This window comes from Choloepus didactylus, chromosome 7, assembly GCF_015220235.1.
Source record: "Choloepus didactylus isolate mChoDid1 chromosome 7, mChoDid1.pri, whole genome shotgun sequence".
Classification (NCBI taxonomy): Eukaryota; Metazoa; Chordata; class Mammalia; order Pilosa; family Megalonychidae; genus Choloepus; species Choloepus didactylus.
Window position 1 is genome coordinate 98992460 of NC_051313.1, and position 24066 is coordinate 99016525.

Sequence of the window (24066 nt, forward strand, 5' to 3'; positions counted from 1 at the left end):
TTCATCTAAGTCACCACTCCTCCTGGAAGAAAATGGGCAGACAAATGTGAAAGAGACAGCCTTCCCACCTTTGTCTTTCTGGTAATTAACACAGGACCAATGACACAAGTGTCCTCAATAGCTGTTAGTTTATGACTGAATCATCATCACTATCACCGTCATCCATATTTGGTATATATCTGGGTATGTGCACACTACTATTCATTGTTACTCCTTCCAGGAACTCATGAGAATAACCCACCTGTGGCTTTCTGGCATGAGGTAAGCGAGGTACAGGTCATCTTTGATCTGAGCCTTTAAAGACTGTTTGCTTTTAACCACAGATGCATATGGGCTTCCCCTACATCACCAAGAATAAGTTTCATGCTCTGAGAACAAGTCTTGTCAGATCTGCCCTAATTGTACACCTGGTGAGACTGATGCTTGAGCACATGAGGAGCCTGGAGAGAGACAACCACTCTTGAGGTCTCCAGACCACTTCTTAGTGGTTTTCATTATCCTTCCTGATTTGCTTTTTTTAATGATAGGCACTGAGTTTCTAAATCCAGGTTTTAACAGAGCCCTTGTAGTCAAAAATCAGGAAAACACATACTGTCCCTGCTTTTCCTCTTTATTTCCTAAGCCTGAAATCCCCTCTCCAGCTACTCGGAAACTTTTCCTGGGGACTCAGCTCAAATTTTTCCCAGGCGAAGCTGTTTGTGACCATCCCATCCAACAGTGAGGAGCCTTTCTGCTTTGACATCACTCATTTAGCCTATATCTTGCTATAAACCTCAGTTATTTCTTTATAGTTATCTTCTATCCCCACCCCCTTGTCCCATTAGACTGGAGCCTTCTTGAGAAAAAGAACTCCATCATTTATCTTTGACTGTGTCCATATCTCCTTCTCTGATGTTTTGCCCAAAAATAGGTGCACAATATAGTTTAAAAAATAGTTGATCTCTTGAGTTATAGTCTGTATATTTTCTTGGAGTAGAATAGGAACATGATGGAAGTAATTCTAGGATATTTGTTATTCTAGGATATTTGTTTTTTCTTATTTCTTTGTTTTGGTTTTGTAATTCTAGGATATTTGTTATTCTAGGATATTTGTTTTTTCTTATTCCTTTGTTTTGGTTTTGTTTGAAATGGTTTTTTATTGTCTGTTTTTTTTTTGAAATTTTTTGAGAAAGTTAATTTAAAAAAAGAAACAATGAAAAAAAAATATGCAGGGGCCCCCTGAGGAGCTGGGGGAAAATTCAGAGGTGTTGGGCTTCCTCCCCTGGATGGTTGCTGATGTTCTCACAGACATTGAGGACTAGAAGGTTGATGTGCCTCTATCATGGGACTTGCCTTTAAAAAGTCTGTTACAGCAAAGGAGAAGCTAGGCTTGCTTATAATTGTACCTAAGAGTCTCCCCCTGAGTGCCTCTTTGTTGTTCAGATGTGGTCCTGTCTCTCTCTCTTTAACTAAGCCACCCTGGCAAGTGATCTCACTGCCCTCCCCCCTACATGGAACCTAACTCCCAGGGGTGTAAGTCTCCCTGGCAATGCAGGATATGACTCCTGGGGATGAATCTGGGCCTAGCATCATGGGATTGAGAACATCTTCTTGACCAAAAGGGGGACACGAAATGGAACAAAATAAAACTTCAGTGGCTGAGAGAATTCAAATGGAGTCGAGAGGTCACTCTGGTGGACATTCTTATGCATTATATGGATGACACTTTTTAGGTTTTCATGTGTTGGAATAGCTAGAAGTAAATACCTGAAACTATCAAACCCCAACCCAGTGGCCTTGATTCTTGAAGACGATTGTATGACAATGTAGCTTACAAGGGGTGACAGGGTAAGTCTGAAAACCTTGTGGATTGCATTCTTTTTATCCAGTGTATGGATGGATGAGTAGAAAAATGAGGGCAAAAAAACTAACGGAAAAATAGGGTTGGGGGGGGATGACTTGAGTGTTCTTTTTTCACTTTTTTACTTTAATTTTTATTTTATTCTTTGGATTAATGAAAATGTTCAAAGTTTGATTGTGGTGATGAAAGCACAACTATATGATGATACTGTGAACAACTGATTGTACACTTTGAATGATTGTATGTTATATGATCATATCTCAATAAAATAAAATTGCATTAAAAATAGTTGATCAAGGTTGCATTTGATCCATGGCTCTGTGGATGACAGTTGTTAGGTCTGAGAAAAAAATCAACTATGTCTGGTCAGTAGGGTTGGTCTTGATGGAGAATAATCCAGAAAAGCTGTTCAAGTTGATGAAGTCAACTGCTCTCTGCCTTTTTGCAAGTACTCCACCACCACTGATGCTCTGAGATGCTTCCCTTGGGTTCCAGCTCTAGTTGCCTGGGTCTACCTGTTGGCTCCTTTTATTGCCCCCTGTCTCTTCTAGTGCTCCTCACCATGCCCCAACTGAGGTTTGGATGCTAAGGGTGTATGCTCCCCATGAATGTGTAGGGAAGAGTGTGTGTGTGTGTGTGTGTGTGTGTGTGTGTGTGTGTGTGTGTGTGTATGTGTGTGTATGTGTCATAATACAAAGCAGGAAGCTTGAAGTATGGGAGTGGGAATGAATAAAGACAAATACAAGAGCGGTTCTCAGAAAATCTGTTACTCGTAAGGAATTTTCCTTCAGTATAGTCCACTTGAGGTCCTTCATGACTAAGCCTTGAAACTTAAAGGAAGGGGATGCTATATGCACACTGGCGACTTTTAAGCTCAATCTATCCCACACCTTCTGTTTGGTTCAGAATAACTGGGCTGGGGGTTCTGCACACTGTAGAGCTCTGAGTGGGAAAAGAAAGTAATTAGTTACTGTGTTGCTTTTCTATGAAAGCAGTGGGCGTGGAGCTTGCTAAGTATGTCTGAATGACTTGACTGAAAGTGTGATTGAACCTGAGACAGCTTAAGTAATTTAACCAAACTCACATAGCTAAATGACAGATGGAGCTGGGATTTAAGCCCAGCTAGGGCCATTTTGTCCTTTAAGCTCTAGAGCACTGTACTCATGGCTTATCTAAGCTATTTAGGGCCTAAAGAATGTTTGAGAAGTGGAAAAAAGAATTAATTATCTCCAAAATGCCAAAGAAATTGGACAAAATAAAAAAGCTAAATTATGTGTGTGCTTTAATAGAATCAAATATGTCAGTCAACTGCAATTTAATTTAACTCATAATTATATATAAATCATGCTAATTGTTGGATATGGGTACATTTTTACAGTTGGGCCTTATGTGCTATAGGCCTTTAAAAGGAAGAGTGCCTAAGGCTTAGGAAATTTGTAAGATGGACTTATCTACCTATTCCTACCTCTGGAACTGTTTGTTTTGCCCTTCTTGAAAAAAAAAAAAAGAGAGAGAGAGAGAGAGAAGGAATGGAAGTCAGATCATCTCCTTTAGAGATATGGTCTTTTGATTACTTTTCACTGCTACAAAGGCCTAGTCCTTTGATATAATTAGATTAAGCATCCAATGAATACTTGACAGAATGAGAAAATTCATCAAACTAGTTAAACACATTATTACATTAAATCTACCACTTCCTTCTGGTGGAGTTTGATCAGGGCCGATTTGAGGACAGCAACTATAGTGCAGACTGACTCCAAATGATACACAAATGCAAGCAGAGGGGAGTGGAGGGTCCTTTGTTTTGGGAAGACCAGGTCCTCCCTGTCTGTACATAGAGTGAACGGAGTGTGTCTCAGGCTTTTCTGTTGGCCACTTTTATACACAGTGCAGATGTAAAACACAAGTACAACAACAAACTGCTTACATGAATTGAGCATTTTCTACATCCGAGGCACTATCACCATGCTGTGTACTGAGAATTATCACATTTAATTCTCAAAGCAAAATTGAAGGTTGTTTCTATTGCTATCTTCACTTTTCAGATGTGAAAACTGAGGTTTTGAGATAGCAAATAAGGTGCCCAGTGCCACCTAGGCCAGTTGAAAGCCAGAGTTAGTGCCGCTGACCATATATATGTACTCTGCTGCCTCTGGATTTTGGTGAGTGGTAAATGGTTTCTTTGCTCCACTTGTCCCACCAGGGTAGTAATTTTGGGGGTTAACAGAGATTCTCTCTGGAAACGGAAGTGTGCCCAGAGCAACGACATATTCATTTCTGTCACCCATATCTTAGTATGGATTAGAAACCCTCTTGAATGCAGCTGAGAAAAGGACACAGAGAAAATAGAAAGATTTGTTGGAAGGAAATAAAGGATGATTATGGAACATAGGAAGAAGTTCCATTTGTCTCACATTGTGTAGGCCAGTTTGAATTTTAAATATTCTTTCTGTTGCTCCCCACTCCTAAATTACTGCTTTCCCAAAAATTATCCAGAAAATTCCAGCACTTTGAAGGTTTATACCTTTTTATCCCAAGCACTTGTCCCACCCAGAAGTGGAGCACAGATCCCTTTTAGATCTCACGTCTTGATGTATTTTCCCTTTGGATATGGGGGTCCCAGTCAGTATGCAGAATGGTGGGGGGCAGCCTTTGACACAAAGCAGCTGGGGAAGGAGATCATTAAACAGAGAGAAGGGAAGCCAGCTTCATCTTGTTCAGTTTTGTCCAGGACAGTCCTGCTGTGGTCAAAAAGACAGGGCTTCTTCATGGATACTGAGAATCTCTCAGAGTCCAAGATATTTGACAACAGATAATCAGACATGAAGACCAGTCAGTGCACTGTGGTAAAAGGGGAGAGTATGAGACTTAGGAATGTGGAAAGCATAGATTTCCTTAGTCTCTGGGACCAGGTTCAGGTGGGACATTTAGTTTCCTTTCAGGCAATTGGCTCAGACATCCTTGCTCAGGCAGCGTAGGATGGAGCCTGTGGACATGGCCTTCCGACACTGCATTCTGAAGAGGAACGTTGAAAGAATGTCAGCTAGGCCCATAACTCAGGTATCCATGGCCAGTGTGCATTTCTTGACTTTGAAGACGGAGGAAAGGTGGTCGTGAGTATGAAATGTGATAACCCGAGGAGCACCCTTGCACTTGCCTGGCATAGAGAAGGGTTTGTAAATGTGGACTTCTTCACTTCATCCTTCCACTTACCCTTCATGCTGTAGTCACAGAGCTTTTTGACGTGATGAAAACTCGCTGGCAGAAATGATCAGCTACATAATGGGAGCTGGGTAAAAGAGAAAAAGAAGGAGGGATTGTTCCTGGGTATCAAATGTTGCTGAGAGGTGGAGAAAGATGAAGACTGAGATATGACCATGAAATTTGGCAATGTGGAGTTGGTGACAGTGGCAGAAACTGTTTTGGAGAAATGGTGGGGGGAGGTTATGTGTGTGAAACCTTGATTAGAGTGGGTGTTGTGATATTTCAAAATCTTTCCCAATTTGAGAGGTAGAATGTACTATTACTACTTCAGCATTTCAATTTGCACTACTTCAATATTTGAAAGCTTCTGCACCTAATTTTCCTTTCTTTCCCCATCTCCACCATACCTTGCTTTTGATCCTGCTGAATTTATTTTTCACTGAAATACCACAAGACTGAAGGTGTGATGGGGATGTGGCAGCGATCACCTAATTTGTTGAAGATAAATAGTCCTTTTGGATAATTTATGCCTACAAGTAGACTCGTCGGGCCCTTCAACACTAATGGTTGCTTACTAGTGCTATAGAATACAATGCATATGGCTCCAGGTGTTTAATCTTAGAGAACTGAGGCTGTGATGCTGACAACATAAAAAGGATGAAAGTGTATGTTTATTTCCATGTTACTTTGTGTATGTGGGATCTTTTTCCTGATGTTTTGAAGATGAAGCTTTGATTTTAGAGGGAAGTATGTAGTTTTTCCAGCTTGAGTGTGTTCTCACTTTACTTTTTCTTTTTTGGGTATGCTGCCACCAGGGGGTACAATGGGCCATAACCATAGAATCCTGCACTTTTTTTTGTTTTTTTGGTTTGGAGGTTCCAGATGTTGAATCTTTTTTAGAGCCATTTTTAATCTCACACTTTCCATACATTATAATACTGCTTTAGGAAAGAAACAACTTTTTCAAATTACCAAATTATTTTTAAAGCTGACAATTTTCAGATCATAAAGCACCCTCCAATTTTAAAAGAAATAGATGGTCATTTAAAATCAGAAATTATAAAGAAAAAAATAATTACCCAGAGTATGTTCTCTTACTATTTTAAAGTATTTCCCTCCTGTCTTTTTAGTGACTTATTTCAAATAGTTGTATGATTCTCTCTCTCATTTTCTTATCCTGATTTTTACCCATGTATTCACACTACATTATAAACATGAGTTTAATGACATCTGATAATGTTAGTTTTGTACATACTTTTTTACATAGTTTTGTATGTATTTTAAAATTATTTTGTTATTATAACTTTCCAAAAGTACAATTATTGGGCAAAAGGGCATGAACGTTTTAAAAGTTCTTGAATTAAATTATAAATTTGCTATTCAGAATGCTGTACCCTACACTTGCTGGAAGTGAATAATTGCTCAATTTAGCACATCCTTGCCAAAACTATTACAGTTAAAAAATTAGCTTTGCTAATTTGAAAGGCAAAAGGTAGCTAATTGTTTAATATGAATTTATTTGGTTATTAGTGACAGCAAAAATTTCTCTATGTGCTTATAAGGCATTTTGATTCTTATATCATGTAAGTTGTCAGTTTATATCTTTTATCCTTTTAAAAGATGTTCTTGGTGCTTGTCCTATCAATTAACACCTACTTTTCATATTCATTCATTCATTCAACAAATGTTTATTGAGAAACTACTATGTGCTGGGTCCTGTTCCAGGCACTGGGAACAGCATTAAACAAAGCAGACAAAAATTTCTGCCTGCATGGAGTTTTCATTCTGGTGGGGAGAGAAGGACAGTGCAAAATAAACGAGTTAAATAGTATATTAGGAGGAGGTGACTTCCATGGTGAAAAAAAAAAACATGGAAGTAGGAAAGGGAGTACCAGCAGTTCATCAGGATATCAGAGGAAGCATGTGCCAAGCAGAGGGAAGAGCAAGACAAAGGCCCCCAATTGGCGGGAGGGGTGGTGACTCGTACACAGGCTCACAGCCTCGATATTATTATATTGTGACAAATATTTTCTCAGTTTGTTTATTAACTTTCAGATTAATGTTTTTTAACATATAGAAGATTTACAGTATTGTGTAGCCAAATCTGTACTCTTTTCCTTTGTGATTTCTTCCACAGTTTTAAAAAATTTTAATTCTAAAATGTATAATATATACAGGAGAATGAATAAAATGCACGTGTACAATTTAAAGAATTTAAAAAAAGAAACCACATATAGCTCAAACACCCCAAACTGCAGTACTACTTACTTACCTACCTGCCTACTTACTTTCCTAACTAAAATCTCCTTTTGGTTCTGTTTTTCTGGGGAACCCTGACTAGTATACTACATATATAAGTTATGGTGCTGTAAATCTTACTTTTACATTTCAAGTCATTTTATCAATGATGTACTCATATTTGTGACCTTTTATTTCTTCTCTCTGCATTATTGTTCATAATATATATCCAAGAAATTTCACCTATTTTTTAAAAAATATTTTGTTTGTCTCCATTTCTCAGCTATCATCAACAAACAGCCTTAACAAGCAGCCTTGAGCTTGTCCCCTTAACACATTGTAACCAATATTCCCTGTGATACACATATCACATATCTGCCTGTGTGTGTGTATGTATCGATACAGATATACATTTGTGAAGGGGTACACATACACATATACCTACACACATATCTGAGACTATTAATTATACTTTTTAGAGTGATTTTTTTTCCCTACATATTTTCTGTTCCCTCTTATTGCTCTTTTTAGTTTGTTTTGGTATCTGTCCTCCATGCTAGATTTTCTCAGATGTTTGCTCAAGATTGAGATTAAAAACTGTCCAGAAACTGAGCGTATTGATAAATCTGTGGACTCTGGGTTTCACTAAAGGGTGATCGGGACAGATAATTTATGGGGAACGTCTCTGAGTTTCCTTAGGTCTCTCCTCTTGAGCTGGTCACATCCCTAAGTGTCCTGTTAAGAGTTAAGGATCTTGCTACTCGAGTTCTGGAACCTGAAGGGAGTCCCCAGGGTGGGGTGATCCTCAGCTTTCAGCACCTGTGTGATCACCTAATCCTTCCGTTTGTGGCCTGGGACCCCCTAGGCTGAATCCTGGCCCTAACAATATCCAGGTCCTAATCCTTGGAATCTGTAGATGCTACTTTATTTGGCAAAAGGGGCTTGGTAGATGTGATTAAGTCAAGGATCTTGAGATGGATGTGGTCCTAACTGAAATCACAGGCATCTTTATAAAGGGAAGCAGAGGGAGATTTTCTCCAGAAGTAGGGGAGGTAAAGGCAGAAACACCATGGGTTGAAGGGCTGTGAGGAGGGAGTTAGGAGCCAGGCTGGGGACGGCGTCTCCCCTAGAGCCTGCTGGAGCGACCAGGCCTGCTGACACCTTGATTTCAGCCCAGGGAAACCAATCACATAATTCTGGCCTCCAGAACTGTACGATAATACGTGTGTTGTTTTCAGTCACCATGCTTGTGGTAATTTGTTACCGCAGCCACAGGAAACTGTTACAGTACCACACCTCACTTGTGCTGCGGGCCTCCAGTCCAAGGAGCCTGTTTTACCCTTTCCAGAGATAATCCTCCAACTTCCTGTTGGGGTTAAACAGACCATTTGCCCAGTAGTTGGGGATTGGGCAGAAGAACCAGGGTGGGGGGATGGGAGTGAAGGGATGGAGGGGGACGGTGAGGGGGTCGGGGGAGAGGGTGTGGTGGGTGCAGATCAAGCTGCTGCTTAATGTTCTCATCCAGCTCGCTTAAATCTACCCTCCTTCCTGGTTTCTTCCTGGCTCCAGAGGCTGCAGGTGCGGCTGAGACTGGAGATTTCAGGAGATCCTATGGTATAAATTGAGTTGGGTCTCAGCTTCCTTCTGTGAGATTTTTAAAGGATTTTTCTCTCTCAGTTCCATGGACTCAACTACCACTTATCCTCTGTTTTCCACCTGTAAAATTGCGTTGCTGTTGTCTTTTGGGTTTATGTGTGTTTCATAAAAAATTTTTCATAAAAAATTGTAATTTTAGTGCCGTTTCAGGAGGAAGGAAAATTAGGTATTTAATCCATCCTGTATATATGGAAATTTCTTCATTTCTGTGAAGCGTATGAATCTTCTGCCGCACAAATGTTTGATAAATGTTCGATAGTCAATTATATTTTGTTTTAAATAACTAGAAATGTTAAAAAGTTACTTTTTGTTTTAAAATTAATATATACTCATAAAATTTGAAAATATAGTGAAGTATAAGAAGAAAACAAAAATTAACTATGATCTCACTGGCTAAAGAGATTTTTTTCATTGTTTCTATAATTTGTGGTTTTTATATTTTATATTTTACTCTATAATCCATCTGAAGGTCATCTGGATATATGATATGAGAAAAAGATAGAGAATGGTTTTATTTCTCTCCCAGAGAATTAACAAATAAGCCAAAACTTATTCACTAAGTAATTTCCATTTTACTAATTTGTGATGACATTTTTATTTTTACCATATTTTAGATCTTTTATAAATGTCATGATATATTTCTAGGTTATTTAATTCCTTCATTGAGGTTTCTATTCTCATACCACATTACTTTAAAAATGCAACTTTAAACTGTGTTTCACTATCTGCTAAGAGAAATCTTCAATAGCTTTTCTCATGTGTCCTCAGAATAGTTTTAGAAATTTGTTAAATTACTCTTCTGGTTTGCTAATGCTGCCCTTTTGCAAAACACCAGAAATGGATTGGCTTTTATAAAGGGGGTTTATTTGGTTACAAAGTTACAGTCTTAAGGCCATAAAGTGTCCAAGGTAAGGCATCAACAATAGGGTACCTTCACTGGAGGATGGCTGTCCGCATCTGGAAAACCTCTGTAAGCTGGGAAGCCTTGTGGCTGGTGTCTGCTTGTGCCTAGGTTGCATTTCAAAATGGCATTATCCAAAATGTTGGTCTTGTAGCATTTGGTCCTTTCTTAGCTGCAGCTCCTTTTCAAAATGTCACTCTCAGTTGCTCTGAGGTCCCTGTTTGTGAGCTCTTTTTATAGGACTCCAGTGAATGAATCAAGACCCACCCTAAAATGGGCGGGGCCACATTTCTGTAGAACTATTCAATCAAGAGGTCACACCCTAATCAAAGGTGTCACTCACATTTGGGTGGGTCAAATCTCTATGGAAACAGCCTAATCCAAAGATTTGAACCTAATCAACACTAATACATCTGCCCCCACAAGACTGCATTAAAGAATATGGCTTTTTCTGGGGGACATAATATATACAAGCTGGTACAATTACCATAAAAAGCCTTATCAGGATTTGACTGGGATTGCATTAGATGTAGAAATTAGCTAGGAAAGTATTGTTTTCTTCTAAGTAAGTAATCTTCCCATCAATGAGTATTGTATTTCTGATCATTTACTCAAATTGTTTTAAATAATTAATCAGCATTTTATAGTTTTCTCTTAATAATCCTTCTCATATTTCAGAAAGACTGGTCCCAGGTACTTTAGGCTTTTTTTTCCCCATAGTGAATTATACTTTTTTCCATTATGTTTTTTGACTTCTTATTGCCTTAACACAGGAAAACTGTTTTTTAAAATGTATATAGTAATCTTGCAGCTAGCCAGTTTCTGAGCATTCTCATTAGATCTAATGATTTTCCTATCTATTAGTTCATTTTTTCCCTAGATATGTAATCATATTCTTTGCAAATTATGTTGATTTTATCTCTTCCTTTCCAACATTTGTTTTATCATTTTGGGCAGAACTTCCAGACAATGTTAAAAATATAGTTTCTCTTCATTTTTAAGGTTGTTGTAACTTATACATTTGGATGTTATCCTATGCATACATTTTAATAACTTATGTTTTCCAGTATTAATCTAAATTTCATCCATATCAAGTGACTTTTTTCCCATTTAGTGTTTCTGAATTTTACTTCCCCTGATAATGACCTTTTCCCTGGCTGTTTCTAGTATGCATTTGCCTGATATATTTCTTACCAATTCCTTTATTTTTAAACTATCTTTGGCATTTGATTTTAGGGATATTTCTTATTTGCAGAGTATATTTGGATTTTAAAAAAACAAATCTGAAACTCTTTGTTTAGACATAAAAAATATTTACTCACATTGTCCTTTTTTTTAAAAAAAAAAATTTACTTTATCAAATAAAAAAACATTTCCAAAAAAAAAACAAACCAAAGCAATGAGAAAAACAAATATCCTGAAATAACTTCATTCCTTCCAATATACTCTTACCATATCAAAAGAAAATTAGTGAACCATAGTTATTCCTGAGCATTCCCATATAATTAAGATCACCCTCAATATCTTGTCTGTTCTTATTAGATTATTGTTCCCCCTTTACTAGCTTCTGTCTATCTCTAGGTCCCCTATATTCTACACTATAAAATATTTATTTTACATTTTTCACAGTGTTCACATTAGTAGTAACATACAATATCTCTCTTTTTGTGTCTGGCTTATTTCACTCAGCATTATGTCTTCAAGGTTCATCCATGTTGTCATATGTTTCACGATTTTGTGACCTCGTTCCCTTTTACTGCTATGTAGTATTCCATGTGTGTATATACCACGTTTTGTTTATCCACTCATATGATGAAGGACATTTAGGTTGCTTCCATGTCTTGGCAACTGTGAACAATGCCACTATGAACATCGGTGTGCAAATAATCTGTTCGCGTCACTGCTTTCAGATCCCCTGGGTAAATGCTGAGAAATGAAATTGTTGGATCATAGGGTAACTCGAAATCTAGGTTTCTGAGGAACCACCAAACTGCCAGAGTGGCTGAACCATTATACAGTCCTACCAGCAATGAATAAGAGTTGCAATTTCTCCACATCTCTCCAGCATTTGTAGTTTCCTGTTTGTTTAATGGCAACCATTCTAACTGGTGTGAGATGATACCGCATTGTGGTCTTGATTTGCATCTCCTTAATATTGTCCTTTGTTTTATGCTTTATATATATATATTTTTTTACTGAGTTTTTCAGTTCCCTTTATTTTAGGCTTTTGATTTATGAACAATATTTGGTTTATCTTTACCATCTTTGCAAACTCACAGGACTTACATTCTGTTTTACATGTACTGATGGTTATCTTTAGCTTTTTAGCCTAACTATCAAATTAGATCACTTTAATTTTTTACTTATCAAAGCAAAGAATGGAGCAGTAACTTCTGACTTCAGTCTGCTTAAGCAGAGGAATTTTGTGCCTTTTTACTTCAGTCTTTCCTTTCCATCTCCACTTTTGTGCTTGGCTTACTGAGTTTTGGATTGCAAATCTAGATGATCATAATTGTACTATTATTAATCTAAATTTTAGATATCTCTCTTTTTAAAAGAATTTCTTTGGCTTTTGGGTTCATTTAAAAAACTTTCTTAACAATTATTTAGACTTAATTCAATGTGTGTGTACCTAGATTCAATGCTAACAGAGACCATTTTACCCCATGACCACCCATTCCTGATTTAGCTTTGACTCATCTCTCATCATCTCAAGTGTATTTCTGAATACTGTTTTTTTTTTTTTTCCTAAAAAGGGTGCTCACACAGCACTTTATGTTTGTCCTTACATACCTGAGAAAGTCTTCAGTTGACTTCACAGAACATTACTTGACATAGAATTCTTGGTTTAGTCATTTATTCTTTTATTTAGCAAATATTTATTGAGATCTCAATGGGCTAAGTCCTGCTCTTTTATTTTAAGTAAAATTTTTATTGTCCTATTACATATATATGGAGAAATGCACAAATCATGAGTGTATTACTCAATAAAATTTCAGAAATTTATCATTGAGTGGGCAAGGAAGACTGAACAGGTGATGTCTGAGCTGAAGTTTCTCCCTTTAGTTCTTTGGAGATGTTTATTCATTATCTCCTGGTGTTTGATGTGGAAAAATACAAGGTCAGTATAATTTCGGTTCCTGGGATGTTATTTCATATTTTTCTCTTGTATATGAGCTTATATTATATTATATTATATTATATTATATATTATATATATTATATTTATATTCTTTATTACTAAAATGAAAAAAATTCAACCTTCATCTGTATAAAATTTATTTATATAAAAATCATTAACAAGATGTTTTGCATTTTTTTATATTGTTTTTGCAATCCAGTATGTATTTTACACTTCCAACCCATCTCAACTGGGACTGGCCACATTTCAAGTGCTCAGTAGTCTCACATGGTGAGTGGATGCTGTATTAGTACAGTTCTAGATGCTGCTATGAGAAGGCAGAACCTCTGTCACTCTGGGTCCCTGAGTGACTGAGTGAAGCAAAGCAGCCAGAGGACCCCTGTTGGACAGTAACATGAGCAAGAATTGTGCCTTTATGTGTTTGAGTTTTGTCTGTTGCAGCAGCTCTTAATTACCTATTCTGACTAGGCTCCCCACAGTTTGAGAGACACTCAGTTGTACAGTATAAGAAACAACACAGTGAGACAGTTGCAATGCAACTATAACAGTAACTGTGGCATTAGTGATGAGGGGGAGGACACAAGAGAAACAGACAAGGGTTTTTCTCACTGACTGGATGAGGAAGATGAGGGACAGAGAGAAATTTAGGTCTCTGGCTCAGGGAAGTAGAGTGATGCCATTTGAATAGATAATAAAGGCAGTGAGAAGAGCTAGTATTATGTAAAGCTGACAAGTTTAGTGTTGTCTCTGGGGACTTAGAGGTATCTCGGGCTATTGGTTTAAAATTCAGTTCAACGCTGACCATCTAGTATGTGCCAGGTCAGATGCTGATGTCCTTTCTCTGAGGGAACTACAAACTGGTCTAGGCAGCCTATACTTAAACAGATACTGCTAATATAGGACATGTAAGGGCAGTGATAAAGGACAGCAACAATGCTCTTGGAGCCCAGGAGAGAGGGACCTAACCTGGGGTGATGGGGACAAATGGGTCTGGGCAAGGCTTTTTAGAGGAGACAATACCTGAGTGGAGTTCTAAAGCAGGACTAGAGGCAGGAGGGTAGAGTTGAATGGGGAGAGGGTAAGGGTAAGGAAAGAGGAACAGAGAGGCCTTCAAAACAGAGGGAACAATATGCCACAGACACTGAGGTCAGGAACAGCATGGTGGTCACCACCAGAACCTCACTATGGCAGGAGGGTGAGACATCGGTGGGGAAGTGGCCTGAAATAAAGCAGGAGCAGGGGCAGTCACAGACAACTGGAAAGCTGTCACAGTTGCTGAGATGGGAAATGAGAAAAGATGAAGTCTTGAACTTGGGCAACATGGTATTGGTGGCAAAGCAGGGGGTTGATTTGAGAACTTGTAAAAAGTGAAATTTCCTAAGTTTGGTGATGTGTGAGTGTTAGGAGGGAGGGAGAGGGATAAGGAAGGGTCAAGGATGCCTCACAGATTTCTAGCTTGGATGATGGGGTGGGGGGTATGAAAATGCTAACTGGGGAAAATGAGGATAGGGGATAAAAGGTCAAGCATATGGGGGGAGGGGACCTGGTAGGCAAATACTTCCTCTCCCTCCACCCTACCCCCAATCCCCACATTCTCAGAAAAACAATCTGGTAGGAAATAGTGAATTTGTGTGCCCATCTCTTGGCCCCTTCCCTGACCCAAAAGAACAAAAAATCCATAAACAAAAACAAATTTTCATTTTTACCACCACCATGCAGGAGAAACTGGGAAATGAGCCACAGTTTTTTAGTGAGAGGTTTTAAAGTGTAAGGTCCGGTAGAAACTGTCAGGGACAGCTGCCTGTGGGATTCCTGAATGAAGGTGGGGACAGGAGATGGCCATGAGAATCAAGATGTAAGAGCACTAGAAGGAGAGGGCTGGGGAAGTCAGCTCCTGGATTTGGAACTGGGAAAGAAGCAGAGAAAAGCCACTGACCTCAGGATGGGGCCAGACCTCCGAGAGAATGAAGGAGATAAGAAGACGGTGTTTCAAGAAGCAGGGAGCCTGTGCGTGTGGCCTGAGAATTTCCAGAGGCCTCGAGAAGTAGGGTAAGGCGGACAGCTGGGCCTTGGCGGGAAGACGGTAATGACTCAAAATTCGAAACTACTCTGGAGTTGAATGTGATTCAGTTTTTATTTCACTTGGGCTGAAATTTTCTCATACTTCATGTTTGTGCTGCCTCAATGGCTTTTTACCCACGACCTTGGATGCTAGGAAGAAGGAAGGTGGTCCTAGGGTTGTGTGGCCTCAGGAAGAGAAAAATGTTTGTCTGTTGATCTTTGCTAGACATTGGCCTTCAAAGAGAGGCTGAGTTTGGTGGGGGGAGACCGGATATCCTAGGCCAAAAGCAATGTCTCCTGCCAGTACTTCCTCCTCCATGCCCCTTTATTTTGGGAAGGGCCTTTTCCCTGTGCAATCTTTAATAACAGCATGCCATTTCCCCAGGGCTGTTATTTTACTTGCTTAATTCATTTCTGAATGCTGTGTCCACACAGGCTAATAGTCCGAGCGCCTTGGCCCTCTGTTTTCCTGAAGGCAGGTGATATTGAGAACTTGAACCCGTGTGGCTCAAAGGCTTTTTCCTCAAAGGCTTGCTTTGTTTTGCTCTACACATACCCAATTTGCATTCTCCTCCACACCGTGAAGAGTTGAGTTTGCAGAAGCAACTTAATGAGAGACAATAAGGATGCAAGCGTTCTTCCAAAACTTTATTATTTCAAAGTGTTTTTATGACAAAGGTTGAACAGAGAGTTGGATTTGCTGTCCCTCTCCTGAAATCTCAATAGTTTACAAAATTAAGTTAATAAATACAAAACTAGATTTAGTCTTTCTTTCTTTTCAGCCAGGTAATGCAAGTGGCAAACAGGAGGAAATCCTTATCCATATATAGGAAGATCTCAGAAATCTCCAACCACCTTTTAATCTTACCTATATTCCCCTGGGCATAACAGAAAATCTTAGGATTTCACCTTCCTCTAAAGACTAAAGAAACATAAATAGATCCATAAATAGTTCATATAAATATAGGTTTCACTTTTTAAATAATAAAATTCTCAAGCCTGGGACTTTGCCTTCTTTAAAAAGTACAAAATAAGGCAGGCAATACATTAAAATGGAATCTTCTGCCCCAAAGTTAACTCGGGGCATATTAAATACATAAATAACAAAAAGCCCGTAGAAAAGCAAATAAAAAGCAAGACAGATACTCAGTCTCAGCTTTCCTCTTTGGAGACAGAGGGAGAGAGAATTCAGAGTCCGTCTCTGAACCCGGGTGTTAGCTCCAAAGCTTCGCTGAGATGAACTGTCTAAAGGACCCTACGAGACTGGTCAGGAAGGGGGTTGGTTCTTTGAAGGTTGAGGGCTCTTGAGGCGCTAGGTCTATTCCTCCGGAAAGCCGCACTGCTCTCAGGACAATGTACGGACAATGGGGGTGACGCAGGTGCAGCCCACGGCCACCAGCATCTTCTCTAGCCGGAAGGAGTGGGGACAGCGCTGAGACTCCCTTCGGAGGACCAAGATTTCCTGCTGGATGGGGACGGAGTTCATGTGGTGGTCCACCTTCCCCTGAGCGTTGACGCAGCCCAAGTGGCGGCACTTTGCTTCCCAAATCACAGACGGGTAGCGCTCAGGGTCCTCGTTGCGGCTGCAGGGGAGACAAAAGCCAGAGGGAAAGTGACCTCCTGGGAAAGCAGGAAGGAAATCAAACCGAGATGGGGGAAAAAAAGGGGAGGCAATTTCACAGAGTGACAAAATACAGGTACTGCAAGTTCTCCATGTACAATATTGGTTTGAAGAAGAACTGTGGGAAAAACTTAAGGATTTTCAAGCATATGAACTATGATGGAAAAGAAGACAATGATCAGTTTTTCCCATTTTCTTTGAGGAATGAACTAAATAAGATAGACTGAAGCTACAGAAGGGATTTAAATTTGACACAAAGGATAATTTCTTTAGGGTGCAGTTGATAGATGGAAAAGACCAAGGCAAGAATGGATTTGGAATTATCTTGGAATAAAATAGCTGTGAATCTGGCTTGATGAAGCTGTCTTTGAAACAAGGAATTCATCATCAGTTTATCTGAGGGTACGTTCAAGGGACAGAGCTCAAAGCTGATAGGAAGAGCTGGAAACAAAGTTCTCCTCCCGAAAATTTTTCTTTCCTCTTTCCTCTAGCTTAGTGAATGATTCACTTTGACATTTGGTTTGATTTACTTTAATTATTCCTAGTAAGGGGAGAAGGAGAAGAAATCTTACAGTCAGGTGAATCTGTAGGCTTCATATAACCAAGACTTATTTGCATAAAGTCAAATTATCAAAATAAATTTTGCTTTTAGTCCATGATGGGGTCTAAATACCAGGTGTAAAAAAGGACACACAAGTATGGGTGTGTTGGGGGTGTAGATCAACACTTATCTAACTCAAAAAAAGTTTGGAAATATCCAACATGATACTTCTCCACTGAGAGTCAAGCTACATTTCTCCAATGCTAATATGATCCATTCTGCAGCCCCACCCCACCCCCCAAAAAACTCAGCAAAAATCCCAGTTAATTACTAGTTATTCACAAGAAGTATTCTCAATGGTAGGTCTGATAAAGAGAATTCAAGCCTTAATCCAGCTATGATAAACATCTATTTTTTTTTCTGGGATTAATAAACAATAGAATTGGGTCTCTAAAGTATTAGAACAATGACTACTATTTAGTTGGGTGGGGCTTTGGTGTCAGTGACAATGAGATCTAATAACATGGGTGTAAGAAGGGAGGGGCTTCCTTTGCACCACCAAACCAGTCTGTAGAATGAAAAACTGAGAACCATTGTTTTGCACAATGGCCCTTCCATGTTTGGCTGATGATTTTGAGTGAATAAAATAATTCTCAAAGTGATTTAACTGGTAGTCTCTGATGCACAAGAGGGTTGAAGAATACAGAGGTTTGATCTGGAGCCCTTACGTACTGGAGATTCCAAGGTGAGGTGGATCGGTTGTAGTAATCTGAGGGCCTTCTGGAATGTGTATTCCAATTTAGTATGCTCATGTTGACCCTCATAGTCTGGGGAAAATTCTTGTCTTCAGTGTTTGGACATCCTGGGTTTTGTGGGATGACTATTCCTGCTTTCACTGTGGCCACCAGACTCAGCAGCAGCAGGAGTGACTTGAACTGAATGGGAAAGGAGAGAGAAGTGAGATCAGATTAGAATGTGGTTTTTGTTAACAAAATGCAAAAAAAAAAAAGATGACTGTATTGCTAATTATAGAAAACATATTATGTTTTAAATTAAAACAGTCTAAATAGTCTTTAGATCAATTAAACAATTAACTGGTTAGATGACCAGAATAATTAAGACCATGGAATTTTTTTTTTTACCAGTCTTAAACATTCTTTTGACTTAGGAAAGGCATGTTATACATTGGCTGGCAGTAATTTTAGTAAAAATGACAAGTAATGAGTGGCACATCATCAGCCTGTTAGCACATGCAGCATTGCCACTTCAAGTGGGAGAATAGCAACCGTGCTTTTCTAGGGGAAATGTCCTCCTGCACCATCGTTCTCAGTTGTAGCATTCTGTGAAACCCTATGTAAAGTCCAGTATACACCTTGGAAGAAAGGGCAGTGGAAAGTCCATGTGGTGTCAGTATTCATGTAGAAATGCTGTACTGCTGACAAATATCCAACTAAAAAGTAGTTCCCCCTTACATTTTCTTATGCATGTTTTCTTTTTCTAAATTAACATGCATCAATTTTGTAATAGTCAAATTTAAAAAAAAGACGCTTTAAGTTAAATAGTATAAAAATGTATAGCCCATTTACCGTAAGACACAGTTATACATATATCTAATTAGAAAAAATCATTTTGATAAAGGAAAGAAAGGTCTCAGTCAAAGCTTTTAAATCCTCAACAATAGTAACCCATTTTTTTATGGATTTAAAAATGCCATGGGAGTATTATATTAAATCCTTTGTACTCAGAAAAATAGACACTCAATAAACATTTTTTTCTCAGTACTCAGCATCATATGACTCTTCTTGTGTGGTTTAGCCCCAATATAGCTATCTTTCAGTTTTAATCTCATCTTTCAAACTGATGTGTGCCAGTTCTTGAAAATGCTATACAATGACTTACGCATCTATCGAAGCTTTCATTTCCTACCCTACATATACTGTATTCTTGGACCTCCCATAGTTAGAATCCAGAATTTTGTGCCCGCAATTCAGAAAAATTATCTGGTACAAATTAATGAGAGCATTGCACGTTAGTGCAGGACTCACCACAGATGACATCCTCACAGAAGACGTTGTAGCTTCTCCGGATTAACTGGAGATGGATGTGATTGTGCTGGCTGTGAGATGGACAAAGTGTAGCACTACCGTCTCTTTTTATAGGGCTTTGTTCCTTCTGTGGTCACTTACGCTGGCGCGTCAGAGTGGGTTCAAGGGTAACACTATTTCGGTTAAAAGTTCCATCCCCAAATGAGGTCAAAGCAGAACCTCCCCTTGGTGATGGGTAATATCTGTTCTGAAAGAGAATGGGAAGAGAAGAAATTCATGATTCAAAGACCATGACCTCTCTGCATTCTTCAAGGAAATATTACTTGTTGGAAGTCAAGCAGAAATGCTTCGCTAGGAGCAGATATCTATTTACACATGTTTAAGAAGCTGCCATAAGAGCTATACTCTATTTTAATGACTCAGGAGGAAATAAAAATTTGGTATAGCACACAAGTCTTCTGGTGTCAACTACCCTGATTTCCTTTCGATCTTTCCTTTCCTTACCAGATTCCCTGGTCAGATGTCATGGAAACAATTCCAAAAACTACTCAATGTCCTGCCATATAAACAAACAAAAATGAATAAATAGTTTAATGATGACAGGTTATATTATATTTACTTGAATATGACAACTGTTTTGTTGAATGCCTATTCTGCACAAGGAATTAATAACTGCATTCAATTATTAGTTGAATGTAAGAGACATAATATTTACCATTAAAGGTATATCTAACACTGTATGTTATCAAGAAATTTGTAATATTTGTGGTTTTGCGGTTCAATCTCATACAATCCTTCAGGAGTAAGATGGAGATAGAGGAGAATGGAGATGCAGCCATATAAAGGAAGGAAGAAAGAAATTGAAAATGGAGATTGAGACCAAAGAAAGGCAATGGAAGTGAAGAAAAGAAGGGTGATGGAGAGTAGAGAATGATAGGGACAAGAAGGAGAGGAGGAACAAGGGTGATAAGAAAGAATGAGGGAAGGAAATGGCTTTCTCCTTCCTTCTTTTCTCTCAATTCTCTAAGTGAAAAGAACTTGGATTTCAGGTCCTTGGGAATATGGAAGACTAGGACAAGGTCAGTGGATACAGATGTGGCTGACTGCATGGCGCCCCTTTCTTTGCTCCCTCTCTCCAGCTAGATGAACCATGGCTCCCAGGCACCCTCAGCTGACATCTCATGTTCTCCACGGTAAAGCGGAGGGGTTGACCAGCATTTCTCAGTCAGCAGTTGGGGTGTATGGTATGTTTGCGGGGCCTGTTTGCTCTCTCTCATATCCATTCCTCCTTGCCCTGCTCTACTCTGTACCCAGAGTACAGAGTACAGAGCCTGCTTTCTCAGTGCCCCCTGTCAGCTGGCTTCCAGCTGGGTTCAGTCAAATGAAGATTGAAGGGCAGAGGAGTGGGAGTGGGAGTGGGGAGAGGGGAACGGGAGGGAGAAGCCAGGGTATTTCCCCCTCCACCTCCCAGAGCACAGCCTGATCCCTTTGTCCCTCCATCCTTGGGATGGTAGTAGCTTCTTGCTGACACCAATATCTATCACCAATGTGATCAGTTCCCTGCATTAAATTCCCTCTGTTGCAAATGTCTGAGTGGCTCTTCTGTTTTCCTCTTTAGATAGACCCTGACTGATGTGGTGAGGGAGGCCTTGAACAGCTGAATCTCAGTAGTGATGGTAGGTGCCCTTGAGAGGCTGAGCAGATGGAAAGGGAATTAGGATGCAGCTTCTCCTGATTTCTGTAGTTCTGGTGTTGTCACCAATGTCCCTTGGAGACATGGAGTCATCGTGAGTCCTCCTGTCCATTCTCTGCACGCAGTAAGGTGCAGCTTCTTTCCCATCTATCCCCTTATTCTTGGGCCCATGGCCACTCCTCTAACTCAGACTCCTGCCCCCCTGGGACTGTTTTAATGGTCACCTTTGCTCATCCCAATTGCTGCCTACCAACCATCTTCAACATTCCTCCAATGACTCCCAAAGCATGGGATTGTGCCTTTTCTCCCCTCTTTAGCTTACATAGAGAATGAAATGTAAACCCCTTATCATTTGAGTTAGTATTGGAGTTTCTTCACGATTGCACCCTTCCTTTCTAGCCTCAACTCCCCCCATGCTCTGTGACCTGGGTTCACTGGGTCCTGATTTCCCTCCAGATCTCCTTCTGCCTATATGTCTTTTCTTTAGATGCTGTCTCTGAAAAGCCCTTCTTCTTCCTCAATTTGTCAAAATGCTATTTGCCTTCAAGATCCTGCTCTAAGGTGTACCCTAGTTCTGGAGGTCTCTCCTGATTACCTCAGTTGCAATGAACAGCTCCCATGACATGCAGTTTATCTATCACCTCCCTAGTAACTTTGCTTCACCTTGAACTGTGTTTTCTTTGGCTTTAAAGATATGTTTAAAACATATGTCTAGCTCCTCTTTTAGATTTTATTGTAATCCTTCAAGGAAAATATGTTACTCATCTTTGTAACTCCCATGGTGATAAACATAGTGCTTTATACAACCTGAGTCTTAACAGATGGCTTATCTTTCTCTTTCCTCTGATGCACAGCCTTTCTTGCATTTTTTCGTGTACTGCATGTCAAGTGTTTATATATCTGACTTTTCTGCTAGACTGTGTGCTACATGAGGACAGGTAACCATCTTATTAGTCTTTGTATCTCCTTTGTATAGTGCCTAGTAAATAGTAGATGTTCAATATTTTGATTGATTAACAGTCTGAATGTTATTTGGGAAGTTCAGAATCTTGTGTATTATTCTGGGGCCCATCTGCATTCCAGTGACCATATTGTGTTGTTTAAAGCCTTGATTCTACATACTGATGTCCTTAAACTTAGTGCGACAAGCTTGTTCTGGACTGTACTGGAGTGGGGAACTCCTTGCTTGTTTTCTGGCAAGAATGAGGCAGAGGAGAATATGCTTGCTACCAATTCCTTCGGTTGTAGGGGACACAGGTGATGATGAAGGAGAGAAGCTGAAACTAGCTATTCTCCTTATCCCTAACTCCTCTGCAATGAAATTTAGCCTCTGTGCTGTCCTTTAAACTACCATCGCTTACTTTAAAACTAAGATGGAGCGACAAGGTGGATTTTCACAAAGGCGTGAAAATGATTATTTTGAAGTGGTGCCTGGACCTGAGTGTGCCCAGCCTCGAGTAGGGCTGATTCCCGTATGCATGCTGGAGCCGGAAGTCTGTGCTGGTGGAGGAGTAGTCAGAAGTGAAGAGCGCTTGGAACAACTCGAAGCATACTGTCCACCCATCAGTGCAGGTTGGGAGGGCGGCTTCTTCCTCCGCATGTGTCTACAGAGGCAGGTGGCTCAAGTTTGGATCCCAGTCTTTCAAGGTACAAGAAATGCTCGACTGAGAATTAGGGAGCCTAGAATACTGGATGAAAGGACACCTTTGTTTTGGTTTTCATCTTTCTGAGACTCAGTTTATCCTCTGTAAAATGAAGATGTTTTATAACCAGGTAGTCATTAATTGTCTATAACTTTATAAAGAAAGGGAATATGAAAGAACAAAAATGAACAGTAAATTAGGGGTTAATAATTTTGCTTCATGATTGTCCTCTAGTTACTGGATCATGCTTCTCTGAGGGCTTGGGAAACAGATGGCTACAAGTAATATTGGACTGCAAGTTGGGAGCTAGGAGAGGAGGGAAGAAAGTCTGCAAATAGAGACCAAGAAATATTCCTGGGAGCCAAACATGCACCTGAAGGGATGGGACTGGTTAAATGTTTTGGGGTTCTTGATTTTAGGAAATGATTTTCAAGGCTGATTGAAATTATGAAGCTGTGGAACAGAACACCTTTCTGCTGACAGTAGAGAATGAGAGGGAAGGAAAAAAATTTTTTATTTTGTACCCAGTAGACAGCATTATCGACTCTTTGTCTCAATGTGGTGGAAAATTAAGACTGTCACTGAAATATAAAATCAATGAAAAACTGAATTTTTATTTCTTTTGCTTAGGTGGTGGGGTTACCATTTAGAGACTAATGCATTTTTTTAAAATTTTGAAATAAATTCAAAATTATAGGAACAGTTGCAAAAACAACACTAACCCCATACACAGAACTCCATTATACCCTGACTCCTCTCCCCCAATAACCCAATCCACGAACTTTAACATGCTGTCACATCGCTATTTCTTTGCCTGCCTCCCTCCCTCCTTATCTATCATCCATCATCTATTGCTCTGTCTTCTGAACATATGAGAGCAAGCTGCACACATCCTTGAACAAACACTATAATTCACATATACACTTCCCATGAACAAGAACATTCTCTTATGCAATCCCATTAAGCACAGCTAAGAAGTACAACAGGTTCAACAATGATACAAAGCTTACATTCTATATTTCCTTTTCCTTATGTCTCAACTGTGTCCCTTTGAGCCTCCTGTCCTCTATCCTCCAATCCCATCCAGGTTCATCCTTGGCATTCAATTGTCATCTATTCAGACTGTCTTTTTTTTTTTTTCAATTGTGGAAACATATATACAGCCTAAATCTTCCTATTCCACCCCCTCCCTAGCATCCCATTAGTGGGATTAATCACATTTAGAATGTTATAATGCTCTTTCCCACCATCCATTACCAGAAATTTCCCTTCACCTTAAACAGCAACCCTACACTCATTTCTTAACTCCCTATTGCCCCTTCCCCCATTTCTCTTAACCTAGACTCTACTTTTCATCTCTATGGTCATATTCTCTGATAATTTCTTTGCGTTTACTGTGGGGCTTAAAATTAACCTCTTAAATCCATAACAATCTTGTTTTTCTTTGATACCACCTTCATGTCAATGGGACATATAGACAA

General features: G+C 39.4%; 1 protein-coding gene across 1 annotated transcript in view; it reads right to left on the reverse strand.

Annotated features, from left to right (window-relative positions):
• Positions 1-16387: 16387 nt before the first annotated feature.
• IL17A (interleukin 17A) overlaps positions 16388-24066 on the reverse strand; it is a 108161-nt gene continuing 100482 nt past the window's right edge. Inside the window, exons 3-6 of the mRNA XM_037844673.1 lie at positions 19391-19496; positions 19250-19281; positions 17937-18133; positions 16388-16625 (exon numbers count right to left, since the gene is read on the reverse strand). Of these exons, the coding sequence (XP_037700601.1) occupies positions 16388-16625; positions 17937-18133; positions 19250-19281; positions 19391-19496 (573 nt within the window). The remainder of the gene's footprint in view (positions 16626-17936; positions 18134-19249; positions 19282-19390; positions 19497-24066) is intronic.